General features: G+C 46.4%; 3 protein-coding genes across 3 annotated transcripts; 1 reads left to right on the top strand and 2 right to left on the bottom strand.

Moving 5' to 3' along the window:
- The first annotated feature begins 995 nt into the window (after positions 1-995).
- Positions 996-2,276, top strand: LOC133162265 (cytochrome c oxidase assembly protein COX14 homolog). The gene is made up of 2 exons (XM_061291350.1): positions 996-1,318; positions 1,854-2,276. Exon 2 carries the CDS (start codon positions 1,863-1,865, stop codon positions 2,037-2,039), a length of 177 nt encoding a protein of 58 aa, XP_061147334.1. The 5' UTR covers positions 996-1,318; positions 1,854-1,862; the 3' UTR covers positions 2,040-2,276.
- cers5 (ceramide synthase 5) lies at positions 2,174-8,193 on the bottom strand. The gene is made up of 10 exons (XM_061291343.1): positions 7,856-8,193; positions 5,531-5,636; positions 5,314-5,444; positions 5,034-5,091; positions 4,833-4,883; positions 4,665-4,757; positions 4,252-4,380; positions 4,068-4,174; positions 3,529-3,685; positions 2,174-2,956 (listed from the first exon to the last, which is right to left on the bottom strand). The coding sequence occupies exons 1-10, from the start codon at positions 8,026-8,028 to the stop codon at positions 2,786-2,788; spliced, it is 1,176 nt and encodes a 391-aa protein (XP_061147327.1). The 5' UTR covers positions 8,029-8,193; the 3' UTR covers positions 2,174-2,785.
- Positions 8,194-9,682: 1,489 nt separating this feature from the next.
- Positions 9,683-12,901, bottom strand: LOC133162261 (glycerol-3-phosphate dehydrogenase [NAD(+)], cytoplasmic-like). The gene is made up of 8 exons (XM_061291344.1): positions 12,741-12,901; positions 11,525-11,702; positions 11,271-11,411; positions 11,072-11,210; positions 10,868-10,980; positions 10,494-10,730; positions 10,310-10,416; positions 9,683-10,115 (listed from the first exon to the last, which is right to left on the bottom strand). The coding sequence occupies exons 1-8, from the start codon at positions 12,782-12,784 to the stop codon at positions 10,019-10,021; spliced, it is 1,056 nt and encodes a 351-aa protein (XP_061147328.1). The 5' UTR covers positions 12,785-12,901; the 3' UTR covers positions 9,683-10,018.
- Positions 12,902-12,906: the final 5 nt, after the last annotated feature.

The raw sequence follows: 12,906 nt of genomic DNA on the forward strand, positions 1-12,906 counted from the left end.
ATAAAGTGGCCTGTTATCAGGTACACTTGGAAATGGCGGTGTACCTAATGGAGTGTCCCTGTGATTCCCTCGTTAAGCGCACCTGCGTGAAAAGTTTTAGCTCCTGCTGAACGTGAAAGAAGCTAAAAGTTTTCACGCAGGTGCGCTTAACGAGGGTCACTTGGAAAACATGTTGGAACGCGGCCCCGAGGACTAGCGCTTGACACCTGTGACCTTTGACCATGATGTTTCCCTAATAAAGTGGCCTGTTATCAGGTACACTTGAAAATGGCGGCGTACCTAATGGAGTGTCCGTGTGATTCCCTCGTTAAGTGCACCTGCGTGAAAAGTTTTAGCTCCTGCGGAACGTGAAAGGAGCTAAAAGTTTTCACGCAGGTGCACTTAACGAGGGTCACTTGGAAAACATGTTGGAACGTGGCCCCGAGGACCAGCGCTCGACACCTGTGTCCTTTGACCATGATGTTTCCCTAATAAAGTGGCCTGTTTATTAGGCACACTTTTAGAATTGGACCCTCGCTGCGTATCCATATGGCATCAAATGCAAGTATTTATGTGTAAATACATAAGGTGGCCCGCCCCTAACCCTAGCTTTAAACCCTACTCTAACTCTCTCCCCCCGCCCCTTACACTAGTGGATACTAGGTAGTAGGCGTGATCCATTGGTTTGCTCCGCCAACTTGGGGGCGGGCCACCTTATGTATTTACACATAAATACTTGCATTTGTTTGCATATGCAGCGAGGTTGGAATTCTAAAAGAACGCTTAAGTACATGCTCGCACCTGGAGTCGAACCAATTTCTTTCCAAACGAGAGCCTGTGTCATTAACCAGTCGGCTATGACAACCGGGTACTGCACGTTTTTGTACTAGTGCATTCCAGTTCTTTTAGGTGAACTGATTCTAAAGATTCAGTTCACTTGAAAGAAGTGAAATGCACATCACTAGCATGCAGGAAGGCTTTTTATTAAACACGCCCACTTGACTAACGCAGTTGTCGTCACTTCGACATTGACAACAATAATACTGTTATCCTGATGATTAACATGATCACATTTTGTGTGTCTGTATTTACCACACTCTTGAGCAGTAGACGTGAGATTTTCTAAATACATAGTACGGACATAGTAAATTTAAGATAATATACTCGAGGAAAGCAGTATCACATAGCGCTGTTTGTGTACGGACAAAATAAAGCGGTGAACAAGAATCCGACCTTCTCGCCTTCCGTAGCTTACCAAATTGTGTCTTAGCATTTGTGTTAACGTGCTGGCATTGAGGACCACAAACGTACTACTTCCAACATTGTGAAGAAAAGTCAGGTGAGGACGTCAGTAGCATTGGATTTCGAGCTAGACTCCCATGACGCGATCACTTGTTTGCATGTTAAGCATTAGAAAACGTCACTCTTGTACATTGACACATTGCTTATCTTGCACTTATCTCAATAAGACAAAAGATTAATGAATTTTAATTAGCTATTACACTTCTATTTACCAATAACGCTTCCTTCTACGTTCAATATATTTACGCTTTGGTCACTATAACTGTGCATTTGTCACTTTGCAACCTTGTTTCTATCTATCTATCTATCTATCTATCTATCTATCTATCTATCTATCGTATACTTAATTTTTTTCTAAATCTCGTTATAGTATGTATAATGACAAATAAGACATTCTCTGTCTCTTGAAAAGTAAGGATTGATTTGCAATATTGGTCACTTTTTAATAGTTCGATTATAGTATGTAAATAGCAAAGGATTATTCTAATATTTAGAAATGTGAAAAAAGTTCATTTCTATGCAGTGAACTGAGCTTGTGAAGTGAAAATGTGTACTCTCTCCTTCAAAACGAGGCTGTCACCATGGTTACTGGAAAGCATCTGGCCAACATGGGCTACCGGGCCTTTTCGGCCTCCATGATGTTGCTGACTCTCTACGGTGGCTACCTGTGCACCATGCGGGGCTACCGCTTCGTGCAGAGGCAAAAGGAACTCAAAATGGCTGCCGAGAACCAGGATCCAGAGATGATAAAAGACTGATGGATGCTCCACACGTTTGAACACGAGTTTGTTTGCTGGAGTTGTGGGTGTGAAATTAAATCTTCAACAAGGAACGATGAGAACTAATGTGCGAAAACGTTCCCAACCACTGCATTGTGGGAAATGATCCAATCTCATTGAAATGTGTTTATTTACTATAAATAATGTACTTTCATTCATGTGGCTATGCCAGAGACGAAAGAATTAAATGTACTTCCACTAGGTGGCAGAAGGTGAGATGCACCTGGTTTCATTCGTACAACAGAATAGTGTCATACAGTTGGTGAGTAGACTGGGATGAGATCTTGGTTTCTGCAGACAGTATGTTTGCACAAAATGACTCATTTGTAGCAGAATATACGCAGCAGATATGGCGTATCCGGCTCCATGAAGAAAATAGCCTGCCGCGGTTTGTCTTTTTTGCTCTGCGTCGGAAACAAGTGTGGCACGGTATTTACTTCTCGGAACCTGGATTTGCCATCTCTGAAGTCTGCCATTATCAACATGTCTGCCTTTTGTGACATTTTGCTTTGGCAGTGTACTAATACACTTTGGGAAGCACAGTGTGACAAATATTCTCACAGGAAGTCAACAAGAAAGTTGCACAGTGAAGTACATTCAAGTCATTGGAAGGAATGCATAGAGTGCTTTGCCTCACTCATAGGACAAATCAACAATAAGATCCGGTGTGAGCCGTTGACGGAGTTCATCTGGCCGTAAAACAAAGTAAAGCAAGATTAAAGAGTTCACGTGAGCGTGGCGGCGTGTGGTCTGCTTCTGGTGCCAGCGCAGTGTCCGTTGGTGCCGTTTGCAACCTTTGGCACGTGCATGCTCATCTTGGCCCTGCTTCGGTCCCCCGCCGCCGCCGACTCGTCCTCGGAGCTGCTTTCCACGTCGCTACGCACGTCGTTGCCCAGCTTGAGAGAGAGAGAGAGAGGAAGCCGACAAATCAATGCTGCAATCGGCGACTATAGAGAGTCCAAATTCAAATGACCGCCCAAATTTGTTGTCGTGCGCTCAGCATATGATGCAAAACACGTCGGGCAATTTAGTCTTGATCGTACGGTGTAGCGTGCTCGTTACCTAGTTGGCTACCATTTGGCTGCCTTTTGAGTTTGGGTGGAATGAAACCATCAAAAACATTTAGCACACGAATCGAAGTGTTAAGTCGTCAAAAGGCGTGGCGAGAGGACGCAAAGAAGCAAAGAAGAAGAGAAAGACCACTCAAAGCACAAAAACAGAAAGAAAGATGGAGTCTGTCAGTCCACAGGTAGAAGAACCAAACAGCTTCTTTAGAGACGACATCAAAATAAATGCACGTACGTACACAAAAAAATACATTGAGGTTGAAAGTACATGTAAAGATACTTCAACAAACACAACAAGTCCTCATTCAAGTACTGCAAAGCAAATAGAACCAAGTGCAGCGAGCCGAGAAGTGCTTCAAGTATGTGGTTACTTGCCGCCTCCTTCCTACTTTTCCACCCACCTTGCCCTTTAGGATGCCTTGGACGGCGATGCCTGCAATGAGGTAAAACCAGATGAGATGCAGAGCCTGCAGCACCAGCAACAGCACGTTGAAGAGCCACCACGACGGGAAGGGACCCACGATGAGCCAGCTCTCAAACATGGACGAATTCAGGATCCTGCGGTGCACGGCACAATCGCAACATATAGACATGATTTGACCTCGTTGTGGTTTCACCTCAGAGTGATTGGCACGAGATTGTCATCAGAGCCCGCCCCATTGGACAGGTATACATTTCTCCAACACTGAAACTCAATCGCCACGATCACGTTACGGCTTGGACAGGCTCATCCATTTCCTAGCGGTCAGCCTCCATGTTGACGGAAAGGCAATTTACCAGGACTGTCCGTGTCCACCATTCATTTGGAATAGAACATTTGTGTTGGGGGACAGACTTGGACGAGAGAAACAGCGTGCAATTGAGAGCCATCGCTCGCCAAAAGACACACAGCGCAAGCACCGCTGCCGATTGAAAGTTTTCAAAGCACTTTCAGACTCACCTCAGTGGAAAGATGATGAGCCGGGTGACCAAGAAGGTCAAAGCAAATATGACAAAGAGGAGATCGCACAGACGCCGATACTTGGCGTAGTTGGCCAGTTTGGCTGCCTGACAACAAAGAAGGTCAACTATAAAGCCACAAGATCTCATCATCTCAGTAAGCCTTTCTTATCCGTGTCAAGCACCTCCAGCAGGATGTCGGAAGCGTCGTGCAAACACATCACCAGAGTTCCCACCCGCACCATGTTGTTGGCATAGGAGAAGCTGATGAGGAGCACTGTCGCCAGGTGATGAACAAGCATGGCCAGGAAGTCCTGCAGTCAAGCCAAAAAGATGCTGAGACATTTGGCCCATACTGCTGTGGCCCTGTGCTGGAATTTGCACGGTCACATGAGTGGCCGGCTGGCCTCGTGCTACACGAGTGCTGCCCTCGTGCTACACCCATGCGCACAACACACACACACACACACAGTTACAGACACTAGCTGCACCCCTGCCCACCTACGTGAAAGAAAAAAACAAAGCATGTGACCTTCCAGGATAAACTCAACATTCTTTAGGTTGTTCAAGTGGACACAAACACACACACACACCTCACCTTCCTTCTTATGTCAATGAACTGGGAGAACATGAGCGACCAGTAGAAGGCCAGCTCCGTCATGTAGTAGTTGTAAAGAGGAGGAGTCAACACCTTTGGATAGATATCAAAAGAAAGGAAAGGACATTATTGATGAACATGAATCCACTCCATTTCAGCAGAACATACCTGATGGGGGTAACCATACCAGCAGTGGCGTGTATCCCACATCCAAGGGGTCTAAACCATGAGCAAGAGCACACACACGCAAACATTCAGCCAGCAATTTCACACGCTAAGTGAATGACACTACAGCCTTGTCATTTACCTAAAAGAAAAGCCTTATATGATACGTTGAGATTTTTGACTACATCCGTCTGGTGTGCTCACCTGCCAGAGAAACTGGAAGCCATAGGTAAATATGCATGCATAAAACGTTAACCTCCACCTGAAATTGACAATCCACAGACATGTTACCGCCATTCCTATCACATTCAAAGACAAAAATCAAGCGAATTCAAGGTTAGACAGCAAGCCCGACCTAGACCTCACGCCCGCCCGACCTTCCTTCCTTCCTCCCGACCTCCCTCCCTACCTCCCTCCCGAACATTTCTGCCCTCTTAACCCAGACGGAGGCCAAAAGACGTGGGCGCATGCTGCGTCGACCTACATGCTCTCGCAGAACTTGACGTGCGTGCTGGGTTTGTCTTGGTTCCTGCGTTGGCGGAACCAGCGCTGCACCTTGCGCACTTCCCAGTCCAGTTGCTTGGACAAGCCGTCCAGACGGCGCGCGTCGGGATTCTGACGGAGGAAAGACGGACGTCAAGTACATCCATGTAGTGTGGTGACAAAAACAACTGGGTGTAAAATGGTGAGAAGAGAGAGACCTTTGTAAGGGACACAAAGACTTTCTCCAGCACTGCATTGGGCTGAGCTCTTTGTACCACATTGGGGTGAATGTGGAAGCTTCTCGCACACGGACTGGCAACAAATCTGCGGCAAGGGTCAGAGGTCAAAAAACGAAAATGACGACAATGCAACAAGTCATACTTTTCTCAATCCATTACAAATAATGTCAAGTTGAGGTTAGCAATTCCGGTATGTCATGTGACCCCTTCGCAAATTGAATTGCTCACCCCTGCTCCACATTCTCGGTCAAGATAATTGTCTGATATCATTATAAGACATAGTTGGAATATCATGGTTGGTTAGTGCAACAACAAAAAAGAAAGACCCCAGTCAATTATTAGAGGAAGTTCAACAAAAGGCATTCCTGTGGTTTCTTCAACAGCATCATCTGCTTCAAACCTTGAATTCCACACAAAGATAAACACTGGGCAGCTATGCTAAGAGTTTTTCTTTTGCTTGTTGGGGTATTGAGCAAGAGCGAGCAGAGGCAAGGGGACAAGAAAGGCAAGCTGGAAGAACAAGCCTTGATGTGACGTAAGCAGCGCATTGTTCACCCTTCTCATCTTCTGCTCTCTTCATTGCAGATTAACAAGCTCTCGGTTTTCCACCATTGTTAAGGAGAGGTTGGTGAAAAGCACACCGAGCCACATAGAAATGTTGCACGTGGAAGTGGAAGTAAGTGAGTGAGTGAGTGAGTGAGTGAGTGAGTGAGTGAGTGAGTGAGTGAGTGAGTGAGTGAGTGAGTGAGTGAGTGAGTGAGTGAGTGAGTGAGTGAGTGAGGGAGGGAGGGAGGGAGGGAAGGAAGGAAGGAAGGAAGGAAGGAAGGAAGGAAGGAAGGAAGGAAGGAAGGAAGGAAGGAAGGAAGGAAGGAAGGAAGGAAGGAAGGAAGGAAGGAAGGAAGGAAGGAAGGAAGGAAGGAAGGAAGGAAGGAAGGAAGGAAGGAAGGAAGGAAGGAAGGAAGGAAGGAAGGAAGGAAGGAAGGAGCATGCAGATGCAGCAAAGCGACTCACGTCAATATTTGATTCCATCTTTGCATGGGACAATACTGAAAAAGGGAGTGAGCATTGTACCTGTCAGGTAAATGTGTGAAAATGAAATGGAAAAATCATCCTGCCGGCAGGATTTGAGATGAAACCAGTCATTTGTATTGGCGACGTGGCTGAACTCTCTTTTTATTGAAGCACAACAAGCTTCACTCACATACCATATCAAAGCCAAACACGTTTTTGCGCCAGTCGCCCGAGGGAAGGAATTCCTGTGACTTGCCATTCCACCATGAATAAAGAGATTGTGTGCACACCATCATCATCTATAGTATGTAATAATCATCATTGATCATTTCATTTTTGCTCATCAGTATCATCCATACAAAGCAGGATATTATGGGTTTCATATGGTGCATCTCCATTTGTTTCATGGTCAAAAAACGATTTGAGCTACAGTACATAATTGAACTCCAATGGCCCATCTATCTATCTATCTATCTATCTATCTATCTATCTATCTATCTATCTATCTATCTATCTATCTATCTATCTATCTATCTATCTATCTATCTATCTATCTATCTATCTATCTATCTATAACTATTTGAACGATTCAAATGTGACGCTGGAGCACAACTTTGCAACAGAAAAGACGGAGACGTTTGGGTATTCAAGGCCTTAAAAATAGCTCAAGATTAAAAAGAAGTTGAGCCAAGTCAAACAAGGACAATTCAAGCGCAAGCAAATGACTTGAGTAGAGTCCAAACATGAAATGTTCCGTTTGCCGCTAAAGGTTGTTCCGCCCACATGTCATCCTCCCATAAAGCAATCTCCTCTCCTCCCTGCCTCGGGTTCCTCTCCAATCTGTGCTATTTCAGATGAACAATATTGTCTTCATTGTTCAATGAGAAGGTCAGGCAAGGCCCAGAAACTGGTTTAGAAACTTCTTTCATGGCGCAAGCAAGTGCCCCAGGAAACCAAAACCAAACTGTTATCATCAAGGTTTGACTAACCATTTAACCTGCCATAATATCTATCATGTGTAAATGAAGGTTTAGCTTATGTTATTTGTTGGTGTTGTTCACATGCAAGGGGGCGTGGCCCCAAACAAGGCTCCTAAAATGGATGAAGAACTTTTGGTGGTGTCATTTGGCGTTTTAGCACTCAAATGGACTCAAGTGTCATGAAAAGTGATGCCAATGTGTCTATTTGAATTCTTGCGAGCAAAGAAACAGCATGCAACATTTTCGTAGGAGGACAAAGTGACAGGGGCATCTTCAGCGAGCTAACGGCTATCGACGAAAGCCTAGTACGAACCTCTCGAAGAGCATCCTGACGGCGAACATCGCCGCAGCCAGCGGGAGAACAGCCAACAAGTGCCCGGCTTTGGGATACTCCACCCCGGGAGCCCGGTCGGCGAGGTCCGCCCAGGTGACGTTGTGCGGCAGCCAGAACCTCTCGTTCCAGAACCAGGCTGAAAGAGCAGCCATTGTCGCTTCGAGTCTTTGACTGGAGTCTGGAGATCTACTCTTGTTCAAGTGATGGCAAATGAGATTTGAAACGGGTTCCTCCGACGCCGTGTGAGTGAGTGCGTGAGCGCGAGGATGCTAATGAAGTTGACGCCTTGACGTTGACGACAGAAGGGCTATTTCCGGCTAGGCTTTCCAGAATAAAACCGATGTCACTGTGGAATCATTCCGCCATACAAACTATTTTTCGACGACTGTGCACATCCTGACAGTCACTCCAAACTATTTCAAGTGGCATTGCGAGTCAAACACGAATAGTAAACATGTCGACATCAAGTGCAGCTCGACACTCGCTCCATTTCAATTGCATCTTAACAAACGCGGCTCAATGTGGAGGATTGGTTTGATGGAGATTAGTTGGAAGGCCCCGCTTTGTTTCGGTGTGCTCGGTGAGCTTGACGCTTTGCTCCTCGAAAGATGCGAAACGGAATAGCGGAAGTGCAATTGACATGACTCTCATGACATCCTCCGGGGATTTATGATTGCTATTCATATGAGCACACAATGATTTCTATGATGTGCATTGTGACGCCCATCATATTATGGGGTCGTACAAAGACTTGGACGTGGAACGTGGAGAAGGACGCGCTCCTGTTCGCGGCACGACATCACAGCCAAGTGGCCACTCGTTTGGTTGCAGCAAAAAAACAAAAGAGAAAAGCAAAGAAAGCTGCACAGATGACGCACCTCACAAGTCAAGGCTTGCGTTGACTCTTTTACACCTGCAACGCCTCGAGGGAGACATTGACGTATTTCAACAGAAAATTGAGGCTTTACGAGTCTCACGTTGAACTACTTACTGTATCGCAACACTATCTACGTAAGACGATGGAGCTGCAGTCCGTCTAATTTTAGATGGACATTTAGCCTTCTGCATGCAGGAGATATAATTAGAAATCTTGCGAAGGCAGTTGACTCAAAAGTTATGCAAAGGATTCTTAAAGAGCGAATCCAGTTCGAAGCTAAAACGTAAGGTTAAGTCACACCGCTTCTTCAGAGAGTTGGGATGCTCAAGAAGCCACCGTGACCCTTCCGAGATCAGGAAAGGTCACACGAATGCTTTGGACTCTGACCTCTCTATCACGCTTGTCCTCATGGTGGGTGGTCATGGGTAGCATCCTGGACTGGTCACCTGCCAATTGGTCAAATGTGATTTTGGATGATTGGGGTACCTGGTCTGGTCACCAGCCAATTGCCACGATATAAAAAATGAACATCCACACTCACATCGAAGTGCACATAAATCCACTCTCGGTATGAACAATAGACAGACCTCGGAAGAACCCAAGTACATTCCAGCAGTGAGGAACACCCTGGACCAAACGCGGGAACGTGCAGATGTCCTATTCAAGACAGCCTAATTTAGAGTCTTGAGTGAACCTGACATGCTTGTTTTGGAATGAACAAGAAAGCCACGCAAACGTGTATAGAAGAGGCAAACTCCAAAGAGGATGCAAAGCTCAAACTTGACATCATCAGGCAGACATCCCCTCCCTGCCTGTGTCAAATGGTAAAGGTGAACCGTTTTTAGAGTGGCAAAGCAAAGCCTCCACTCCTCCCAGGTCAGGTTACAGCAAGGTTGCCAGCAAGCAAAGGCTCAGTAACAACACAACTCCGACGTTGACGTGCTTTATTCCCCAAGAAGTAATCAAATCAAGGCAGCGCAGAAAAGTACGAATGGGCCTTGTGTCAACGTTCCACTTTGTGCAAGTGTGCATTGCGCTTATGCACCAGCGGCGGTTGATTCTTTGGACGATTTATGCAACGACGCGGCTTGCTTGCTGGCTGGCGCCTTTTCGACTCCGTGAAAGGCCACAGCGTTGCGTAACGTGATAAGAGCCGATAGAAGAACAGGAGGAGCTGGCGAGAGACTCCAAAACGCTCACCATCCGGCCGGCTTGGCTACCGTACGACGGCATGTCGGCAAGCAAAGTCTTAAATGGAGCGTCCGTCACATGTGCTCAGGGTGGTTCTGCAGACAGCTGATGAACTCTGCAACCGGATGGCCGTCAAAGCAGATCTGGTGGACGGCGGTGAACAGAGGGAACCTGCACAAAGTGAGAGCAGTGAGAATCGGAGATGGATGACAGAGAAATCAATGGTTGCCATCCCTCGAGTACTGATCGCCTGTCAATCACAGGACTGACACACCTTAGCATTCATCTGTTAGTCACAGGTGAATGGAGATGAGGATCCTTGGTCTAATACTGAATTCAAATGCCTGGAAAACTGAGGGACTCACTTTTCCACCATGTTTTTCTGCTTCAAGATTTGATGGACTTCAGTTGCAGTGGCCGGACCTTGAAGCTTCTGACCATTCAATAGCTCATTCTCCAACTGCTCAATGGTCTGAACACAAAGTTTCTTCACGTTTAGACCAACAAGAGACTCGAACGGAGGGGAAACAAAGCGCTCGCTATCCTTACTTTTCCCGTTTTGGCAAACTCTTGGCCGATCTTACGGTTGCGGCCGCCGTAGCAGGTGGTGATGAGGTCTGCCACCCCGCAGCTCTCCAAGAACGTGCTGGGTGAGACGGTCCCGCTGGAGCAGAAGAGCTTTGCAAAGGCGATCATCTCCATTAGGCCCAAACGGATCACGGCCGCCTTGGTGTTATCGCCGAAACCCAGACCGTCGCAGAAGCCCGCTCCCACCGCGACAATGTTCTGCAGAAACCAGACATGATGCTGTCCATTCATTGTCTTGTTGCAAAGATGGACTAAACCAGGTGTGGTTCTTTTGTCGTATTGATTCAGCTCCACAACGTTAGTCCCTTTCTCCAACTTCTTGAAAGTGGACAGACCTTGAGTGCCCCGCAGATCTCCACCACATCAGACTCTTGGACCACAGTCACACGGAAGTTGGCAGTCTGCATCAGCTCCTTCAAGATGGGCCCGTGTGCTTTGTCTTTGCATCCTACGCCGCCCCCCCCCCCCCCCCCCCCAAAAAAACCATGACGATTAAGTTCAAGATTTTAGATTTTTTGACACGGAACTTTTTGCTCTACCTATGGTGGTCTCACAAAACTTGTCTTCTGCCACCTCGCTGGCAATGTTTGCTCCCATCAGGACCGACATCCCGATGCCCAGCTTCCCTCGGATGACCTCGGAGATGAGTTTCAGACCCTCCGGACCGGCGTCCACGCCCTAGACACTTGCACAGTCGGCACAAAGACGTACTTCAGCGGAGACGTTGAGAAGGGGTACCTTAATGAGCGACACGCCGTGAGCGTCCTTCTTGATGTGGCCCTTGATGGTGTCGCACACACGGATGATGAACTGGTGCGGAACCACAAACAACAGGATGTCGGCTCCCGTCACAGACTCCACCAGGTCCGGAACAGCCACCTAACCGCAATGACGGGCACGTCAAGCCGATTGAGGGGAAAATCATAGGACGTGACTCAAGTGTGAAATCGCACCAAATCGTATTAGTTTGATTGTAAAGATTTGTGGCTTACCACGTTGGGAGGGAGCTTGTGCCCACGCAAGTACTTGACATTCTCGTGGTCCGTGTTGATGATTTCGGTGAGTTTGCGTCCATCCACCATTTCCTCAAACACCCACATGTTGACCACGCTGTCAAACTTGGCGTTGGCGGCCGCGTTGGCTCCTACGATCTTGGCGATGGCCGAGCCCCTGGGGACACACGATGGAGGTCGCCATTTGTCAATGATGTGCTTTTATAGAGCACAAATCCAACCCTTAATAAAGCCTTTTATCCATTTTAAGACAATTATTTTCATTTTTAACTGCTGGCGGACAAACCTATGGATTACTTTAGCGCTTCTTTTGGGAACTGTGTATTTGTACAAATACCATATGGTCCATTTTTTTAAACACTCAAGTATATCGTTTGAGAACTATGTGTTTGTACAAATATAATATGGTGACATTATTGAGCGGTGGGTTCCTTACTTTACAAAGTCAGCATGTCAAAATGTGAGTGGAAAGGTTGCTGCGTGTTTTGGGTGCTTTGTTATTATGGCAGCATGGACAGTAGGTTTACATAAGAAAAGCAGACCTATTTTTAGTATGACTGAAGACTTAGTCGCGCATAAAAACGTGACTTATAGAACTTAAAACCCAATATGCTTGTTGGTATTTGCCAAGACATTGGTTCTGCCAGGTATTATTTAAGAGCATTTCATCCTTAGAAATGTCAATCAGCTATTATTAGAGTATATTTGTGTTTATTAGTAAGTTCAGCTTGCAATAAGAAATTCCATAACTAGAAGTCGTTTTTTTTTTTAACTTGGTAGATAAGAGCATTGTTCAATCGTTTGGAGAAAACCTGTTCTCATGGCACTTTTGTTTACTAAGGAATATATTCCTTTTGAAGCCCCTCCCCCTTCCCCAAGCTTGCCAGGTGACAAAAGGGCAATACATGTCGCTTGTCAAAAATGCCTTTGTAAGCAGCAGAACACACAGTGGTGCACTTCAAATGTCAAAGTAGAAGCTCGACATGGCAAAATATCCATCCCATCGGTCAAGCTTTATTTTTCATTTATGAAAAATGGCCAAAGATAAAACTGACCCTATTCATGTCAACTAGCGCGCATGAACTTGGGGAACAAAAAAACACACACAGACACACTAAGCAGTTTTAGTTTTCAGCAAAATCTCCATTCGCACAGAAGCAAACTTTGCATGACAGAAGTTGCGAACTTAAGTTACCAGTTTCCGGAGCCCACCACGCACACTTTCTTGGGAGCTGTCATCGTTGCTTTTCCACCGGGAATGAACGAAGCGCGCTGCCTGTATTAATAGCGGGCACGTGCCCGCGCGCGCGCGCGCGCCACCCACCCGCCTGATCCCGCCTTCGTTGTGATGACGTAACGCG

This window comes from Syngnathus typhle, linkage group LG11 (assembly GCF_033458585.1).
Source record: "Syngnathus typhle isolate RoL2023-S1 ecotype Sweden linkage group LG11, RoL_Styp_1.0, whole genome shotgun sequence".
NCBI lineage: Eukaryota > Metazoa > Chordata > Actinopteri > Syngnathiformes > Syngnathidae > Syngnathus > Syngnathus typhle.

Bases quoted from the DNA above. Each gene is read 5' to 3' on its own strand.
- LOC133162261 (XM_061291344.1), bottom strand. From the start codon at position 12,784: ATGACAGCTCCCAAGAAAGTGTGCGTGGTGGGCTCCGGAAACTG. The intron at 11,703-12,740 runs GTAACTTAAGTT...GTGTGTCCCCAG, and splicing joins GTGGTGGGCTCCGGAAACTG to GGGCTCGGCCATCGCCAAGA. The intron at 11,412-11,524 runs GTAAGCCACAAA...CATTGCGGTTAG, and splicing joins ACAAGCTCCCTCCCAACGTG to GTGGCTGTTCCGGACCTGGT.
- LOC133162265 (XM_061291350.1), top strand. From the start codon at position 1,863: ATGGTTACTGGAAAGCATCTGGCCAACATGGGCTACCGGGCCTTTTCG.
- cers5 (XM_061291343.1), bottom strand. From the start codon at position 8,028: ATGGCTGCTCTTTCAGCCTGGTTCTGGAACGAGAGGTTCTGGCTGCCG. The intron at 4,175-4,251 runs GTGCTTGACACG...CTTTGTTGTCAG, and splicing joins CTTCCGACATCCTGCTGGAG to GCAGCCAAACTGGCCAACTA. The intron at 3,686-4,067 runs GTGAGTCTGAAA...CGTGCACCGCAG, and splicing joins CTCATCATCTTTCCACTGAG to GATCCTGAATTCGTCCATGT.